We start from the raw sequence: 19,535 nt of genomic DNA on the forward strand, positions 1-19,535 counted from the left end.
GAAAGACAGAAAGAAAGCTGTGAAGTTTTCCAAAGTAGTTTATTTGATTTTTTAAAAACTTGTGCAGCTTGTCAGGAGTTAGTGGCAGTGCTCTAGTTAGTGGGAAAAGAGCCATACTTTTAAATAAAACCTCGTGCTAGTGTGTGACAGAGTGTAAAAAAGTCACCGTTTTTCTTCTTTATCTTTTTTGGGAGGAGGTGGAGGTGAGGTTGAGACAGTAGCCCTAGTTGTCCTGAAGCCCTCTGTAGACTAGGCTGGCCTCGAACTTACAGAGATCCACCTGCCTCTGCCTCCCTAGGGCTGAGATTAAAGGCGTGTGCTACCATGTCAGGCTGAAAAACCACTTAACCCGTCTGAGGCACCTTGTGTCGCTGCCATTTGTGGACCCATGTCTCTCCACTGACTAGCCTGTGAACTCCTGCAGGCGCACAGTTGTGTCTCATTCTGTATCGTGTCTAGAGCTGCCCAGCGTGGGCCCTGCCTGGGGAGGCAGCATGGAGCAGCAGATGGAACTGTGGGCTCACTTGTATGTGTGCTGGGCATTGAGCCTGGAATGATGGCAACCCCAGGCAAGCCCTCGCTGTTGGAGCACTGAAGGTGGGCTCTTATCCTGGCTTGGTGGGTGAAGAAACCGAGGCCATGAGAGGAATCTTCTCAAGGTGATAGGGCTAGGATGTCTTCGGCGCTCTGCTGTGGGGAACCATGTAGGTGTTGAACATGTAGTAATGTGAGCAGACATCATCCCAAGAGAGTATAATGTGGACAGAAAGCCACTGGAAGAAACTGGGTATGAATGGGATGGGGCAGCAAGAGGGGGATACTGTCCCAGGACCCCAGAGGACCCCAGAAATAGGACACTTCCAGATGGCACTGATCCCTTAGCAGTTGGTATATAATACAGCCTAACAGAGTCCTGGAGCTGGTTGTTTCCTGTTCCACAAGCTCTTCGGCCCCTTGTTTGAACCCATTGGCAGGTGTTGTGAGGTGTCAGGATTTATTTGCAGAATCGTTTGGCCTGGCTAGGACAGTGTGCAGTTCTGGCTTCCTTGTCCCTGAGCTGTGTGGCCCACACTTCTCTTTACCTTCTCTGAGTCTCTCCTGCCATCTTGGTCTCTCAGTGGAGTCAGGCTCTTTGGCCATGATAGAGACCTCTCAAGAGTAGGACACCGTGACTTTCCTGTCCACTGGAACTCCTTGCTCTGCAGACACTGAGGTCATCATTCTAAAGATGGCCCAGCCTTGGCTGAGCTCTTGCAACATTTCCAAGGCCCTGGGGGTTCCTTGTGCTGAGTCCTGCGTGGGCAGAGCTCTGGGCAGGCGGCACGTTTTGGCAGGTCTCTGGTGGTGTCATTGGAGAAAAGCTTCCTCTGGCTGTATGCTCATTAGGACTGAAGAGACCCAGTTTTTACAGCCTCCTTTTGTTCCTCCCAGATGCTAATAAACAGTTACAAACTCTGGTTAAATGCTGCTTCTGGAAAGAAAGGGGTGTTTGGGAGAATTCTGTTCCCATGGTAGTTCTAGGTCATCAAGGGGAATGTCTCCTGTATTGGGATGAGGTGAGGCAAACGTGACTGGCATTTTTCTGGGGTCCCCAGGTTCTTGGTGTAGAGGGACATGACCAAGAAGGCTCTTGTGCTCCAAGCTCTGCCTCTCTGCCCTGTGCAAGGTGAAGGTTGGGGCTGCCATTTTTGCAGGTCCAGGTTTCCTACCTCTTGACTCATTGTGTGATCTTGAGCAAATCATTTCCCCTGGGTTTGTGAAATCATGGATTAATAGTGAGGTGTTTGTACACACCTGTTACTACTGGGGATTCTCAGTCTTGGGTATTGTGCCCAAGCTCCCAGAGAGCTTTTATAAATGTGGGTTCTAGTTTCCACCTGGTAGCACTTAGTCAAGTCTGGGGCTGCTTTTGTCTATATTTTGTTAGGTCCTGTTGCGTATAGTTACTTTCATGACTGGTAACTGAGTGGTTTAGCAGAGTGTATAGGAACCTCACATGTTACCCTGCAGGAAGCCCAAAGCTTTATCATTTTTGTTCTTCAGAGAAGAGGTTTGCTTATGTCTTAGATCCATTCCTCCTGAAGGAAGACACTGAGCTGTCTGCTTTCTCTGCACCAAGGATATGGCACGATTCTAGGACACAGAGACTTGTCTGTGTGTGTCTGTGCCTCTCCCACTGCACCCAATATTTCTGATGCTGCTGGGACCCTTCCTGAAGCTACCCTTGAGACACCAGGCTTGGTCGCATGCCCTTTGTCTCTTACCCTGGAGCAGCGAACCTGTCCCCAGTACCATGCTTTTCAGTGCTGTGCAGCTCTTAGGAGGAACGTAGAGCTTTCCAGTATAAGAAGATAGCTGTTGGGTGTTTGTGTGCTAGTCCTAGCCCTTTTTTGCTTGGAGTCCTCCTGAAGCATCCCATTCTGCGTGGAGCAGCCGTTAGCTCATTCTGAAATCAAGTCAAAGTATCTCCCATAGCTTCTGCCTATTAGTGACCATTCTATCCTTTCTGACCCTACAGAATACTTTTTGTGTTCGTTGTAGGGATTAGCTATTCATCTGGCAACCCCCACACATCCAGTCCTCTTCAGAACACATTCTTTGGCCCCTCCTCCCCTGATGCCTGTGAGACAGAATCCATGTTAACATGATGGCTTCTAGGGTTCAGAGTGGAAAGTGCTTCTTCCAGGGACCCCCATTTTGTTCAGAGACTTGAGGGAGATGCTTCCTGGGGGTAGAAGTTCCCAAGCGAACACAGCCTGAGCTCAGAGCAGCTTTGGGGAACATCTGTAAGACCATATGTGTGCAGTATCACAGGTCTCAGGTAGCCAAGGCCCCGTGTGGGGCACACATGGTGCAACTCTGTTGTCCACCAAAGGGCCCTAGGTCCTCCTGGCCTGCTACCAGGGAAGAAGTAAGTACTTGACTCCCTGCCTTAGCAGATGGGGAGTGTGGCCATGCAAGAGTTTCCTGGGCCTTGGTTTTATGACATCATTGGGAACAAGGTTAATATTTAATGGTGAAGGGTAAGCCCTGTTATTACTGGAGCTCATTCATCAGCAGCAGAACTTGTTCTGCCTGTTAGTGCCTTGGTGTTGGGAGTTTGTGAATGGGAATCCAGTTCTCTCTGTAAAGCCTGAACCACCACTCCCTTAAATGCAGGAGGGGGTGTCAGGACCTCACAGTGGATTCTTCCTGGGGGAAAAGTCCCTTCCTGCTTCACTGAACAAGCAGACCCACCCTGGCCAAGCCACAGGCCAGGAGGCTCAGGCTGTGACTAGGCATTTTGAGCCATCTTTGATCTCATTGCGCACTGGTTGGTGGATAGCTGACAAAAATGTTGCAGAGAGATTTGTCACTAGATCACCGAGTTGTCTAAGCCCCTCCAAAATGTATTTTGGGTATTGTAGGTCACCTGTACCATCCCCAGTAAATGGGCAAGCAGGCTACCCATCAGGGCGTTGGGGCTCATTGGTGTCTTAGGAGGGTGCTGCTGTGAGTCATTGCTTGGCCCTCTCAGGCCCACTTCTACCTCTCAATTCCCATTGGGCTGGCACCTTCTCCCTTCCAGTAGTTCCCGCTGAAAATATGGCTACTTAGCCTTTTTAATCAAGCTGGGTTCAACTCTTCACTCCAAAGAAAAATGAGCTGACGCTACCTTAACTGTTCCTTTGCTTGGTAGCTCTAACTAGGAAATACAGTTTCTTTCTTCTTCTCCCTTTTGTTAATGACATAGAATGTCATAAAGCTAGTGTGTTCACTGGGTACCTGGCACTGCATGAGAACATCTTACCAGCAGGTTGTGATGCCAAGGATGTAAGGCGGAGATGACATCTGTTGCAGGCAACTCACTGTGCCTCTTGTGCTTGATACTTGTCCTGCCTGAGGCAGCCGGGAAACAGAGAAATAGGCACTTTTTTGAAAAACTGCGATCAGGTGGGCCATGCTGGCAGCACCAACTCCATAATAACCAGGAACCTGAGAGCTTTTATTTCTTTCAGGGCTGGGGGGAGGTTAACACTGGGGAGGGAGGAAGCCTGAGGTTACTAGTTTTTGCACACACTGGCAACAAGGATAGCTTTGCAATTCCCATGTGTCTGAGGCATTGGGGTCTCGATGTGGCTATGCCTGTGTCAAACAGTACACAGCCTCTCAGGACTATCCTCTGTGCACAGTCACCAGGGTGTCCTTAGCGCCCCACAAAGTTTCCTTCAGCTTTCATTCCCTCCCCTTGCACAGGATGTTTTTCTGTGTAGAGGTTTGGGGATCAGGAGAGCAGGTCCCAGGGCGTCCTTCTCAGGGCGCTGTGAGTGGCTGCAGACTGTGCTGGCATTCACTGACACCAAGGATGGGAACTGTGCCACAGTGTATTACTTTGGGTGGAGCTGTGGGCTTCCTGGGCAGGATGAGCCTAGTATAGGGCTAGAGGGAGGGAGAGCTAGAAGGCAGTAAACAGCCTGTTAGCACAGACTGCCTGAGGAAGGAAGCCCTGCTTCCCCAGGTGTGGCCCTGGCAGGTGGCAGGTGTGTGGAGTCAGTCACACAAGGGTGAGGAAGAGAGAGTTCCAGTACTGGCTGACTGAGGGAGTGTCGGGCAGCCCTTGCCCAGGGTTGGCACATCTGAGCCAAGTTGGCAAGGCCTTCTCCTCTTCCTGTCAAACCCTCCTTTGGAGAGTTCCTGTTGCAGAGAAGAAGTGGGTGGCATGGAGAGCCAGCGCTGGGGTGCTGCATTGGCTCGAGCTTGGCTTGTGTCAGGCACTCCCTCAGCAGCGCATCCATGGTTACTTCATCCTGAGCCAGTCAGTTTTTCCCCTCTAGAGTGTGCAGGCTCCTTGAAAGTCTAGTCTGAGGCTCTTCTGTCCTGGCACTAGTGGTTTGTGAGTGCCAGCAGGGTCTCAATAGAGATGAAATGGGCGGCGAATCAGGGACGGCTTAGGGATAGCAATCTTATCAACATGGGACCAACCCTTCCCCAGCTCCCAGTTTACGTAGCAGCCGAGCTTTTTCTGAAATGGATAAGTCTGGTATTCAGTTCAGATACCTTCACCTCCCTTTAAGGACGAGATGTTTCCTGTGGCTGGTGAATTATGACCTGTTTGGATGGGGATACGATGTGCATTCAGAAATAGGAGCTGCTCTGGGCCTGACCCATGGGGCTCCTGCCTGAGCAGTGAGCACCGTGGTGTTTCCTAGAGATTGTTCAGAGGTAGCCTAGGAGAAGCAGCCCTGGGAATGGGGGGTTCGGGCACGTGGGGAGAGGATTGGCACAGGCCAAGATGTTAGGCAGGCAGTTGTAATGATTCCCAAAAACTGGGTGCTCTTAGTAGAACCAGGGGAATGAAAAGTTGGGGAGATTTAGTTTGTGTTTTGTTTCTGTTTATTTGTATGTTTTTAATGGCATCTGTTCTATAGATAGGAAAACTGAGGCACTGACAATGCCATTTAGCCAAAGCTGCTAAGTTGGGGAAAAGGACACATTAAGAATTTGTGCCTTGGGATGGAGAGATGGCTCAGAGGTTAAGAGCATTGCCTGCTCTTCCAAAGGTCTTGAGTTCAATTCCCAGCAACCACATGGTGGCTCACAACCATCTGTAATGGGGTCTGGTGCCCTCTTCTGGCCTGCAGGCATACACACAGACAGAATATTGTATACATAATAAATTAATAAATATTTTAAAAAAAAGAATTTGAGCCTTGGCTGGGGGTAGTGGCGCACCCCTTTAATCCCAGCACTTGGAAGGCAGAGGCAGGCAGGTCTCTGTGAGTTCGAGGCCAGCCTGATCTACAAAGCTAGTTCTAAGACAGCTAGGACTGTTAAAGCAATGTCTCTAAAAATGAAAATGAAAAAAAGAATTTGTGCTACAGCCTGATGGTGGTGGCTCATGTCTTTAATCCCAGCACTCTGAAAACAGAGGCAGGTGAATCTCTGTGAATTTGAAGCCAGCCTGCTGTAAAGAGAGAATTCTAAGATAACCAAGACTGTCTTCAAAAAAAAAGAAGGAGAAAAAAAAAAAAGATTTTGAGCCTCAAATGCTAGGTGAAAACCTGGGTATAGAAACCAATTAGAATCGGCAACATTGTTTGCAGGGCCAGCCCCCCCTAAAAACAATGGAAATCCCATTACTCAAAGTTTATTGAGAACTGGAAATGTAGCTGAGAGATACAGCACATGCTTAACACTTTGGAGGCCCTGGTTTCACTACCTCACGCTAGAAGAAAAGAATTTTCCAATTGGTGACAGTGAGACATTAAACCAAGTACAGGGCCTGTGTGACTGCGCAGGCCACACATGTCATGAAGCTGGCCCTGGGGACCATAAATGTCAAAGTCCCTGATAAATAAAATCCTACAGTACTTAACCCAAGAAATGGAGTGCATTGAGCCAGGCTCTTTAGACACCCAAGATCCCCCAGAGAGCATTTTCTCTGCTCCCTGTAGATCTCTTCAGTGTAGCTGGAGATTAGAGAGGAGCCAAAGCTGGAAGCTGTCAAGGTGAGGCCTGGTAGCCCTGGAGGGAGGAGGCGGGGCTCTCCGCCCTCAGTGGCCTGCAGGGTCTGGCCCATTGTCTCTGGGGATGACCGCTGTGCAGGCCTCTGCAGGGACCGAAGAGGCCCACCAGGTCCCGAGTGATTTTGTACAGATGCTTGTGTCAAGAGCAAAGTGACACTTGAGATTTTCTAGGAGCCGCTGCCTGCTCTAGGGAAGGTGTTTTCTGGGGAGTTTAGAATTTGCTCAGAATCCCAAAGGGAGGTTGATCATGGATATTGGTCTCCCCTTTTCACAGTAAAGATATAGAAACGGTGAGCTCAAGGATGTGAGCCCAGTAGGAGCCGAGCAATGGGAGGTAACTCTGCTCTTCCACTTCCGTGGGGGTGAGGGGACCAGTCTTTCTCCAGGGGGACCCCTTCTGCTTTCCTTCTGGTGTTTCCCATGTCCTCTTGAGGGTTTTTATTGCTGTTGTTCCCTCCTTCTTTCCCTCCTTCCCTCCTGTCTTTTGTCTTTTGTCTTTTTTCCAAGACAGGATTTCTGTGTATAGTCCTGGCTGTCCTGAAACTTGCTCTGTAAACCAGGCTGGCCATGAGTTCACCTGCCTCTGCCTCTGCCTCTGCCTCCTGAGTGCTGGATTGTTGTTGCTTTCTTAGAACACTGCCAGGTACCCGGCATTGCCCCCACAGTGAGCCTTTGACTCCAAAGGTGTGCCATGCCTACTTTTGATAGCTGGCCTAGCGGCCTAGTATTCCTAGCTATCCTCTCTCCTTGTGCTCATCTCCTTATCTTCTTATAAGTGTCCCCTCCCAAATAAGCCACTTGCATGGCGGCCCCTGATGGAAGGTCTGTTATCTGGGGAAGTTCACACAGAGGACTGTGGCCTGTGGGAAGAGGGTGGCATCCTTATGTGTCCTCCAATGCCCTTGTTGGGCCAGTACAGTGTGCTGGGCATTACGTTGTCCCGTGGTTCATTGGCCCCGTCTCCTCTATATACAGGAGGAAGGTGTGTTCCTAGGGAGGCAGCGCTCAGCTGAGAAGGTATGAAACATGTCCAGAGCCCACAGCAGGTGGAAACCTGGGAACACCGAAGCTCACCCACTTGCAGTTTCTGCCATGCCCATCTTTTGCCCAGGACACCTTGCTGGAACCTGGCTGCCCACGAGGGACTGTACTATGGTGAACTAAGGGGTATTCTCTAGGACCTTCCTCCTAGATGAAGTAGGAAAAGACAAGCCTATTAAAGGTTGTGGACCAGGGCCTGTGGGCAGGGCTTTCTGTGTACCTAACTTACTCTGTGTGCCTGGCACAGATGCCTCTTTCCTGCCTTAGCAATGTTGTTCTCCTGGATTGGGCAAACCGATTGATATCATCCTTCCTAGGGCCTTGGAAGCTTCCTGAGAGCAGACTGTTTAGTATTCCCTGCGCAGAGCTTGTTATTGGTGCTGGTTAGTATAGAGTGAGTTGGATTGAACAGCAAGCAGCCTATGCCTGTGTGACGGGATTCTGCTGCCAGGTGCCAAGGGCATGTAAGACACAGCCTTCTAGGTGTGAGGACAGTCTGTTCACCTGTACATGTGTGTACATGCCTTCTAGGTGTGAGGACAGTCTGTTCACCTGTACATGTGTGTACATGAATAAGTTTGTCCAGGATCGGCATGACAAGAAGATAGCGTTACTTTAAATTAACGTTTATTGGGCATTCACTATTAAGCTGAACATAATTGGGAACCTCAAATGGTGCTGGTAGTTGTGGCTGATGCTGTGTGTCGTCCATAAAAAGAAAGTGTCTGTGGGGGGAGGGCAGCTCTTTATTACTGCTCGTGTCTGCCTCTGGGCGCAGAGAGGAGCTGTGCATGAATCACCCTAATGGGCTCCATTCGGAGAGAAATGACCCTTCACTGAGTGCAGTGTGCTGGTTGGTGCCTGTGGAAATGCACAGGTGTCCAGGAGCTGCTTCTGGCCAGCAGCCTCCCCTTCCTGGCAGCCTCAGCACAGAGAGGGCCCCTGGAGGGTCCAACTCTGCTTGGTGACTTCTCTCAACTCATGGGGATGTGGGACATGGATGCCTGGTCTCTGGCTTCCAGGCACTGCTGTTTGGCTGTACGTGCCTTCCCCGGGAGCATGCTGGGACTTAGCCTCACTCTGGTCTTCCCTAGTGAGGAGAGTGGTAGTAGGGGGGCCATGCTTATCAGGCACTGGAGGGTACCTGAAACGTGGGCAGTATAAACTATATTTTGGGAGTAGACAGTTGATAAATACCCAGATGACTTCGTGTCTCTTGTCCTTCAGGTTTAGGGAATCAGCTTTTGTCACCTCATGAGTGTTTTGCTTGTCTCCCTCTGACTGCACAGAAGCCTCTCCTGGTCCGTGTGGTGAGGGGCTGCTCTGGTGTTCAGGTAACCTCGGTGAAGCTCTTCGCTCTCTGCTTTGTTTTTTCATGGACGGAGGCTAAGGCAGAGGGCAGCCGTCCAGACCTGCATCCCTTCCTTTCTGACCTCAGCTCTAGAGGCTGAAAGTGAGAACCCTGCTTTTGACTTTGTGGGCCAGGGCATGGCCCTATGTTTGCTTCCCCATTTAGCACCCCCTCCGCACCCCACTGGAAGCCTGGGATGAAGGATTGTCTGGTAGGCTGGCCCAACATGATGGAGGCTGCTGGGGAACAAGCAGCTGTAGTTAGATTCCACACATAGGCCAGGTCATACTGTGGGTGGGGCTCCTTCTGAAAGGTGGTCGTGGTGGCATTTCTGGGAAAATTTTATTGATGAGTTTAAGAGGAAAACTGAACTACGGGGAGTGCAGAAATGGCGTGGACCTGAAAGTTAGGAAGTAGTTTTGGTTACCTGTTTCCTCTCTGGGCCTCTCATCTTCAGTGGAGTCCCGGTCTCCAGACTTGATGATGGCCTTCTTTCTTCCGTTAGTGTGTATGTAAACCCTGCAAGGTTTCCTTTGTGCAGGTCTTACAAGACTTGAGACTGACCGGACTGCCTCCCAGGGTCCTCCCCGCAGTGTGAAACACCGCTGGCGCTGGGCGAGTCTGTCCTGGAGACAGCAGTTGAGTAGCTCCAGGATTGGGTTATTTTTAAGTTCAAAATAGAAGCTCTCAACACTATAGAGATGCTAACAGGCCTGTCCCTAACATTCGACAGTAAATTTCTGGGGTGGACAGGGTTGGGACAGGCTGTGTTCCAGCCTCTACCCAGATTAACAGTCTGGGTGGGTGGAGGGTGCTAAAAGTGGAGTGGGTGCATGAGAGAGAAAGTGGGCTGCGAGAGGGGCCTGACTGGAGCCAACAGAGGCTGGTTTGGAATGTCTTTCGTGACAAGCTGGAACCTGCAGGTATTTAGGCAGGCAGCTGTGGCTGTGGGAGAGGCAGGACTAGAAAGTGGGGGTTGGGGGCTGCATCTGCTTCCCTGGCCTCATGGTGTGGGACAGGATGGACAGTTAGTGAAAGGGCAGGGCATTGTGGTAGAATGTCAACTAAAAGGTCATATTGTCCGTGGGGGAGGCAGAGCTCAGCTCAGTGTAGATCACTTTCATCCTTGCAGGGCTGTGGTGGCACATGCCTTTAATCCCAGCACTGGGAGGCAGAGGCAGGTGAATCTCTGTGAGTTCAAGGCCAGTCTGGTCTACAAAGCAAGTTTCAGGACAGCTGGGTCTTCGACACGGACTGTCTCAAAACAAACAAAGCAATAATGATGGCATCCCACATGACAGAATCACCAGTCCTGAACTCGGTTGTGCTGGAGTTTGGGGGCCGAGCATTTGGTAGGTACTCGTCTGTAAGGAAAGGGGGCTTTGGGCTTAGAGTGGCTTGAGATTGAGTCAGCTTGTGAGAGGAAGAATGGGAACCCATTTCTAAGTCTTGAGTTGAAGAGATCCCTCCCACCCTCATTTCCAGAAGCTGCGGCTGATTGCATGAATGCAGCTAATTAATCTTTCCCAAATTAATTTCCTTACTGTGTCAGAAATGATTTATTGGCGTGCCTATACCGGGGTTGGTCTATACTGGTCAACACCCATGAGGACAGGGAGAGGCAAGTAAAGGCTCTTGGCTTGTAAATCTATGTAGGGCGTCACAGCTGGATCTGTGGACATCTCTGAGACTTCTACACTGGAGGTGGGAAGCACACTGTTATCTCCCAGTGTACGGGTGGCCTTGAACCTCTGAAGTTTGCTAAGTTGTGAGGAGGTACCCTAAGTGGAGAAGGAGAGAAGAAAGGGCTGTTCCTAGAGGCTCTTCTGGGCTGGGGGGCAGACTAAGAACTATGACAGCTGTTGGCATGCTTAATTGCAATCATTTCCTCTGTGTAATTACTGGGCTTTAAGTGAGGAGGGTTGAGGGCTTCCCAGATCTTTTGTTTTCTCCTTTAGGTTTTGGCTTCGCGGGTAAAGGTCCTGTCTTGAGGTTTTTGAGGTTTTTGAATCGCACAGTATGTATGGGTCCTTGGCACATAGGAAGTGTGTCCTCCTTTGGAACAAACACTCAGCCTGTTCTTCATAAACACTGACACATCCCAGGATCATCTTACTTGCTCCTTACAACATCTCTGAAACTGAGATGCAAACCATGCTGCCCAGCTCCCAGGGGAACTCCAAAGTGCAGAGAAATAAAGCGGGTTGCCTAGAGCTACCCAGAGCTGGTTAGCAGAGCCTGCTCCAGAGTGCTGCTTGTCTGCACTGCTGCTGCTCAGCCATGACCTTTGTGCAGTGCCGTCCCTCTGTGTGCCTATCTGCATGACCCCAAGCAGGTGCCCCTCAGCCCCACTGCCTTGGTGTGGGCTAAGGACAGCTGCTCATTTGATCAGTCCTTAAAGCTGGGCTGCTTGTGCCATGGGTTGCCCAGAGCTGCATGTCCAAGTTTAGAGACACCAAGAGCAGTGGCCTGTGGCATCGAGTTAACTGACCTTCTACCCAGAGCCTCCAACTGGACAGCACCAGTAGCAGGAACTTCCTTTCCCAGACAGTGTGCTTGCTCTTTCATTTCTGTGCAGCTTCTCAGCGTACACAAAATATCTGTCCACTACTGCTTCCCTCAGCCTCCCATAGCTCTGTTTAACACCATCTCTGTTGGTATAGCAACAGAGTCTCCATCCAGTGGATGCCAGGCCTGCCGTGTCCTGTATCACAGTGGGCCTCAAGGCCTGTCTAGTCCTCATAAGGGGACAGTCACAGAGCTTCCACTTGTGTGGTTCTCACCTTCAGGGAGCCCTCCTGAGCCCTAAATGACAGAAAGGGTTGTGGGCCCTGGACTTCAAACTAGCAAGCAAGAGAAAAAAACACAGGACCATAATGCATGTGGTGCCCTGCCCCCACTATCTACCGGTGAATGACAGGTTCTGTCACACTGTACTGTGCCTTTGTTGTGGTGGTGGTGGTGGTGGTTTTTTGTTGTTTGGTTTTCTTTGAGACAGGTTTTTTTGTAGCCCTGGCTAGTCCTGGAACTTGTTTTGTAGACCAGGCTGACCTTGAACTCAGAGAGCACTGGGCTCACACCACTTTGTCTTTCTATACTGTGCAGTTTTAGCGGTGACTTACCATGGAGCTAGCTCCTGATGGCCCTCCACTTGCCCCCTCAGCACAGCACACAGCGTGTTTGTTTTTCCTGTTGGTTAAAGTGATTCTAATGGGAGAGGGCTTGCTGTGGAATGAATCTGGGGTTCACCATGTACCTATATAATATACTCTGTGGGTGTGTGTAAACATGGGGGGGGGGGAGGCAGTTTCCGCTTGTCGTCCATGACCTCAAACTGGTAATGAAGCTAAGGTCAGTGTTAGAGGTGAGTTAGTGAGAAATAGCCTAACTGGACCTTGACCGCAAACTCAGGGTTACTCAGATGTCCTCACGTGGAGTCAACAGAAAAACGCCATGGCCTCGTGGCTTGCCTCCCTCTCACTTCCCAGGGATGGAAAAGCATCGTGGAGACCCCCGTTCTACAAACCCACAAGTGAACTGGAACCGCTGTACCAGTTTGCGGAAGCAGCAGGTACTCGGTGCTGGCAGTCAGTGCCTGAGGAGCTGGTGTGGGCTGGTGCATGTGCTGCTCTCTCCTCCTCCTCTTTGTTAGAAGACTGGATGTAGGACTTGAGTGTGTTTCTACAGTGGCTGTTCTTGGCGGTGCTGCAAGTCCTTCCAGGAGTTAAGTGTGCGTGTCTGAGAGCCTGGTAAACAAGGCCTGAAAAACACCTGAATGGCGAGTCCTGTGGTCTTGTGGACTGGGAGCTTCCTGGGGGGAACCCTCCTGTATAGGCCATGTCACTCAGTTGAAACCAGCTCTCAAAATTTCAGAGGATTCCCTGCTTCCTGCATCTAAAGTCTGTTCTCAAACAGTGGACCAAGGTCAGTTCTCACTCCTGCTGACCCTCCGGAGCTGAGAAGTCGCTGGGAAGTCCCTGGGAAAAGTGAAATTCCAGAATAGTGACTGTAGGTTTACCTTTAGACTGGTGGGCGGGGCCTGCTCTTTCTTTTCTTCCTGATAAGAATCACCTGGGACACTTGTTAAGTACACAGACAGTTGAAGCCTTAACAACCATCCTGGGCCATTTCTGTCTTCAGACAGGTTTGGGAAGCAGTCTGTCTGCTGTTCCAAAAATAGCCTGTGGTAGAACAGTTTGCTGCAAGTTTGGGTTTGCATGTCACACAGTAAGTAATAAATAGGCCCTTCTTGTTTGCAGCCCTGACCCTACCCACACATCAGTCTAGGCACCAGCCCTGTGCTGACTTTTTCTCCGACTGACCAGTTCAGGTTCCTGTTTTATTTCTCATAAATAGGTATGTTGTATTTAGCATACCATTTATAACCCTTTCAGAGCAAACAACTTGTGGAGAATGCTGTTAACATCACGAATATTAACGTGCTGGACTATAATCCCCAGTGTGGGCTGAGACAGCATGCTTAGCAGTTCCTCTGTTGGTGAATATTGAGGTTACGGGGACTTCCCATTAATACTTACTTTAGTGAGCATCTTTGCCCATGTTCCCTTGTGTACAATTAGGAGTAAATACTGAGATGTGAAATTGCTGAGTCAGACTACGTGTATTTGGAGATTTCTATTAATCCTGCTAAAAGTTAGATGTCAGAGTGTCCCTTGCTGCTTACCATGAGAGGTCCCAGTTATTCATGCAGGGGCAGCTATCTTACAAGAGCAATGAAAATAATCACCCAGGCATCTGGAAGGGTAGCCAAGTGGCAACACCCACCTTCCTCTAGCACTTCCCTTGGGGATGGACAGGAAGACTGCTTCCTATCACACAGCTAATCCCCATGGCAAACACAGCAGCCCGGAGAGCCATGATGTTGAGTTTTGGGATATGGTGGGATCTAAATCCCAGTGTGGGGGTCAGGCTTTGTGGGCTGGCCCAGAGGGCCTCCTGGACTGCTCAGCAACTGGGGCTGGCCCTGCTGGGGATGTTTTGTGAGCTGTGAAAACTCTCTAGGGGCTGTCGCCTGAGCTGGGTCACCTGCATTGTATGAAAGCTCTCCTAGGGGAGAGAGAGCCAAGGAAGATGTGGCCTGGATCCCTGTCCTGTGTCCATTAATGCAGGGCCAGGGACCAGGCTTCCCAAAGCAAGCTGCTCATGCAGTTGAACTGCTGATACAGATTTACAGGAAGATCTGCTAAGCACAGCGACCCCAGCAGGCCCACGTCTGTGAACAGCCACTCATTTCATCAAAATGTATGGCACACCTCCTGCCCATGAGCCCTAGGTGACCAGAACAATTCTGCTATGGCTGTTCACAAGGGGCTCTGCCATCTTTTGCTCCACTTCTACCACCTGGTTAAAATTTCACTTTGAGCTAGGACATGATTTGCGTAAGGTTGGACCCTTCAGGGCTGTGTTTGCCAAGTTTCAGGTTGCTTAAACTTACTCCCCTCCACCAGCCTCACTTTGAAGTTCAAAAGCAAATTGATTAAAAATACATTTTAGGAACTTTCTGATTTGCTTCTTAAACTAACAGAACTCTAAACTTTTTTTTTAAACGGAAGCATTCCCAGCTGTCAGCAGGTATAACCGGAACCACATGTCATCAGAGACTAGGGGGTTTTCCTGCTTTTAGGATTTATAAATTCTTATTGAAAAGGAAGTAAGCAAGGCAGGCAGCTGGGGGCCTATGGCAGCCTGAGCTCATTTTAATTAGAAAATATAGATAGTGCCTGCTTTATTACAGGCCTCCCAGCGCTCCCATCCCTTAGTGAACAAAGATTTGGTTTATGTCCTGCAAGTCTTCGTGTTTGCAAATTACAGAGCACTTCCGAAAGGGGCTGGAATGCTGATTGCTGAATTACTCGGAGACTCCAGCCAGGCTGGGCACCACCTTACCACCCATGGTCCCCAGCAAAAAAAAAAAAAAAACAAATAATTTTCCCCCTTGGGGGAAACACTTCCTCCCTCCCATCCTCACTGCAAACCAGAGGTGGACTTTTAGATTGCAAAGACAGTCAAGGCATGGACCGGGAGCAGCAGAGTTAGGTGTCTCCTGCGGCAGCTATGTAGGACACATTCTCCATTGGGGTGTCTGGTTCCTTGAACTCAAAGCTCTGTCCACAAGACCCACTTCTGAACTGTTCCTGGCTGACGGCGTTTCATGTCCACGACTCTTAATGTGTTCTGCAAATGGTGGAGTCAAATGAAAGACAAAGGCAAGCCCAGCTCTCCCCCAACCCCCTTGTTTCTTCCTGGTGTCCTTTGAGTCTCCTGAAAGGCAGTGATTACTACGTCTTCATCTGGAGCCCCTGGGACCCAGAGTCTGACCTGGTTTATCTACTTGGGTGTTGGGTGCTCTGGGCCTGGGTCCTCTCTGATGGGTACGGTCCAGTTTAGTGACCAGGGACAATTGAAAGTCCCTCTGTGGGCATCACTTGTGCCTCCTGCCAGGGCTACCACAGGCTGACATTCACCAGGCAGACACGAGTCTTTCTCTGTGCTGCGTTTACAGGCCTTTGCAAATACCTTGCATTCCAGGAGCCCAGAGAAAAGAGTGGCTCCAGCTCCCGTGGTTTCTAATTAAACCCACAATTTAAATAACAATTCATCAGGGGGGATGCTAACCTCCTCCCTCCCTGGGGCAGCAGCTGGGAGACTGAGGACTTATTTGCCCGTTGCTAGACACCTAACCTGGAGGGTAGCGGTGGGGGTGGGGGTGGGGGGAAGGGCTCTCAGAGTTTAGGGTGAGGCTGATCTGTGATGAAGTGTGGGTTGAGAGAGTGAGGACTCGAGTTAGAAATGAGCGGAAAGGTACTGTGTTCTGAAGCTTTCAACTGGATGTTGTCGCCCTTCACCTCTAGGGCCGCAGGAATTCTACAAATGCCAGTTCTTCAGAGTCCTCGCCCAGCCTGAGAACTGCCCCAGTGACTCATTCTTCCGCTGTTGTTAGTCAGGGCTGGCAGGGCTCTGGCCTGCTGCCAGGTGAGGGCACTAGGATTGGCCTCATGAGGGAAGACCTGGGGACGCTGCTGCCCACCCTGGACCTCCTTGGGCTCCTGAGCCTTTTTTTTTTAACCCTTGGTATCTGTACAGCACTGAGTTTAGTGTTCTCATTTGGCCTGTGTAGGGCCACACTCGTCTTTTATAGCATGTTGATCTCACCGAATTGTTGTGTGATGACCCACAGCGGGATTGTGTTCCAGGTTTGGAGACGAGGAATGCTGAGTGCAGCTATCCTTGGCTGAGGTCTTGTGCCTCAGCTGGCACCGAGGGCCTGCCAGCGTTTCTAAACACTGTGATCTCCCAACTTTCTCTCTGTTCGGTTAAACATACACTCCGCAAGACTACAGGTCCTCATCTCTGTCCTTTGTGCACCGGCCTTTACCCAGCTGCCCTTTCAGTTCCCCCAGGGTGGGCTCACGTGTCTGACTTCCCCACCCCTCCATGCTGATCAGCCCAGGAGCAGTTTCTGTTGGCTGGAGCAATGCCTGGCTGGGAAGGGTGGCGAAACAAAACCAACGATAGCCTCACATTCTTCTTCCTCCCTGCAGGTGACCATAGCTGATGACTACTCGGATCCTTTTGATGCCAAGAATGACCTCAAGAGCAAAACCGGAAAGGGGGAAAGCGCTGGCTACATGGAGCCCTATGAAGCCCAAAGGATCATGACAGGTAACTAGAGCGGCTGGCATAGAGTTTTAGTTTGTTTTCTATTGCGGTAACAGAATACCCAAGACTGAGGTTTTTATCAGGTGGACACACTGTCCAGGGCCTCACGCTACATCATAGTATGGCCAAAAGCAGAACCAGCAAACTGCACAGAAGAGACAGGGAGGAGCTTGCCTGTTCTTACAGAGCCAAGTGCCCAGTCACTTCCACAAGTTGACATTAGTCTCTGTTTGAAGACTCCATCCCATTACCACCACCACCACCACCACCTGCTGTGTGGAGCAGCTGGTGAACAGGTCTCCAGTTCTGGGGGGACAGAGAACAGTTAAACCATAGCACACAGGACTCACAGCGCAACAAGAAGACAAAAGCGAGGCCTGCTGCACTTCTCGTTGCCTTCGCTGTGAAAGAGTGCTCGCTCACAGTGACAGCTGAGGGGCAGTGTGCTGTTCTATCTCATACTAAAAAAAATTATTGCGAGTGTGTGCAAAATATATGCAACAGGGCTGGAGAGATGGCTCAGCAGTTTAGAGCATTGCCTGCTCTTCCAAAGGTCCTGAGTTCAATTCCCAGCAACTTTATGGTGGCTCACAACCATCTGTAATGAGATCTGGTGCCCTCTTCTGGTCTGCAGGCATACATGCAGACAGAATACTGAGAATACTGTATACATAAATAAATAAATAAATAAATAAATAAATAAATAAATAAATAAATAAATCTTTAAAAAAATATGCGACACGCACATGTGGATGACAGAGTGACAGGAATCGGTGTTTTACCATGTGAGTCCCTAGGATTGAACTCAGGTCCTTAGGCTTGGCGGCAAGTGCCCTCACTTGCTGAGCCCTTTCACCCACTCCTTCCCCACATTTTATTGGCTTGTGTTTCACCAACATCAGAAAAAGACTTTCAAATCAGAACACAGTCATCTAGAGATACCAAAAACTATAGGAGAGTTTGCTTAAAAACCCCGAGTGTAGAGAAGTGGGCAGAAAGCCAACTACCAGCCAGGGCAAATGTGGAAGCAGGCCAGGTTATGGCATTGGTTAATTGGACTGGTAGAAGAGGAGGGTACCTTGTAATCCCAGAATGGGATTCTGTGGCTACCAGAACAGCTGGCCGCTATGCTATGCAAAGTACCTAATGTTTGCTGCCCTTGCTGTCCTCTTTCTCACGGGGAGACCATCACTCACTTTACCCACATCTTTTCCAGCACTTACAAGGGGCAGTTTCTGGTTGTGAGGATCTTGCCAGGGCTTGTTGTGTCTCTGGAGTCTTGGTGTGTACCATCACTGTGGTGGTTGATATTGTGGGCATGGTCTGGGGTGAGCTGTCAGTGTGTAAGTGCTCCAGGAAGGGATTCAGATCCATAAAGAGACCCAAAACTTGCTTTGGGGAGAATCAGGGAGAGGTTGGTGCTGGAGGTGGCCATGGGATGGGTGGCCCAGGAAGGTTTTAAGTGTTTAGGCTGTGTCTGTAGCCCTGGCTGACCTCCTAGGTGCTAGGTTTACAAGGATGCGCCACCGTTTAGGGTCACCGTTGTAATTTCTGTTCTTGTGTGTACTGGATCTAGTCCAGAGCAGTGTCCCGTGCCTGGAAGGGCCCCAGGCTGTAGTGAAGCACATCTGGAATAAGCACACGCCATCCAAACAACCTCTGGGATTCAGTTTCTCCTGTAGAGTAAGAACTTTAAGTCCGGCAGTGTGCTGTGCAAGGCTGCTTTGGGCTGCTCACTAGCGGCAACTCAGGCAGCATCCGTGCCTCTGGTTTTCCCTGTGTCAGCGACAATAACAATGACAGTAGAAGCGGTCAGATTCTCTAGCCCTCGTTTGCACTGGTTAATGTAGGATCCGAGTGGAGGACCTGTTTTTTACCAGTGGAGAACTACCGTCTAGCACCTTCTTTGTGGGACTGGTGCTGTGGCTTGGTTTCCAGTGTCTTGGCAACATTGCCATCTCATGCTGGATTCACTGATGACCTTTGCCCCTTTGCAACCCTAGCTCCAGGTGGTTGGCCATGGGAGCTTCTGCAAACAGACAACTGGGTTCCAGCCCCTAAGTAAGCACTAGTAGCTTCCTCTGATGCCTCAGCTCATTGTCTCCAGGGCTCTGCTGTGACACCTGCAAGAGCCTCCGTGCCCAGGTGCCTTCTGGTTATCAGAGCCCTGTTTACCTCACTACCCGAGTGTCTTGCAGAACTGCCTCAAAACCTGGCAGCACAGATCAGAGGATGCAGCTCAGTAGGGGAGCATTTGCCTTGCCTGACTGAAGAAGCCCTCACTTGGTAAACCCTCAGCTCCTTCCACAAGACAATAGACCCAGCTGGAGAGCCAGAGACCTCCAGCCATTCCTTTTGGTGAATTGGAAAACTGAGAGTAGAAAAAAACAAAAAGAGTTAATCCTTGTGAGATTTATTTTGAAGCCACTGGTTAAATGTGAGGCTATTTTACGAATCAGTAATCAGCCTGTTCTCAGTGGTGTTAAAGCAGAGAACATTGGGAAGGGTTGTTACATTTCAGATGGTTGAGTGGCTCCCAGTGACCTGAGGTCCATGTTAACCCCGAATCCTTGAGATGCCATGATTTATTGTGACTACCTTTCACACACACAGATTGTCCTATTTTTCAGGACTGGCCCCATGAAGGGAACAGGTCTTCCTTGGCTTGACTCTCAGATTCTGATCTTGGCTTCTTCTCTGCTCTGCTACCTCAGAAAGAAAGACAAGAATATTCCTAGGTTTCTTTCTTGTCCCCACACATATTTGACGTCCTTAGACCAAATTTCCTATTGGGCCAGTGCTCAGACTGCTTCAGGTGAAGCCCATGTATTTTGTTACTTTTTTTTTTTTTTGCCTCGGTGCTGGGGTTGAACCTAGGACCTCATACCACCAGTTCAGACAAACATTCCAACACTGAACAGTTGTTTCCCAAGTCATCTTATTTTGTAGTGGTCTTG

At 49.9% G+C, this 19,535-nt stretch overlaps 1 protein-coding gene across 1 annotated transcript in view; it reads left to right on the forward strand.

The window, feature by feature from the left end:
* Shb (SH2 domain containing adaptor protein B) overlaps positions 1-19,535 on the forward strand; it is a 113,732-nt gene that overhangs the window by 26,103 nt on the left and 68,094 nt on the right. Inside the window, exon 2 of the mRNA XM_075967289.1 lies at positions 16,461-16,581. Within this exon, the coding sequence (XP_075823404.1) occupies positions 16,461-16,581 (121 nt within the window). The remainder of the gene's footprint in view (positions 1-16,460; positions 16,582-19,535) is intronic.

The sequence above is a fragment of the Microtus pennsylvanicus genome, chromosome 3, assembly GCF_037038515.1.
Source record: "Microtus pennsylvanicus isolate mMicPen1 chromosome 3, mMicPen1.hap1, whole genome shotgun sequence".
Taxonomy (NCBI): domain Eukaryota; kingdom Metazoa; phylum Chordata; class Mammalia; order Rodentia; family Cricetidae; genus Microtus; species Microtus pennsylvanicus.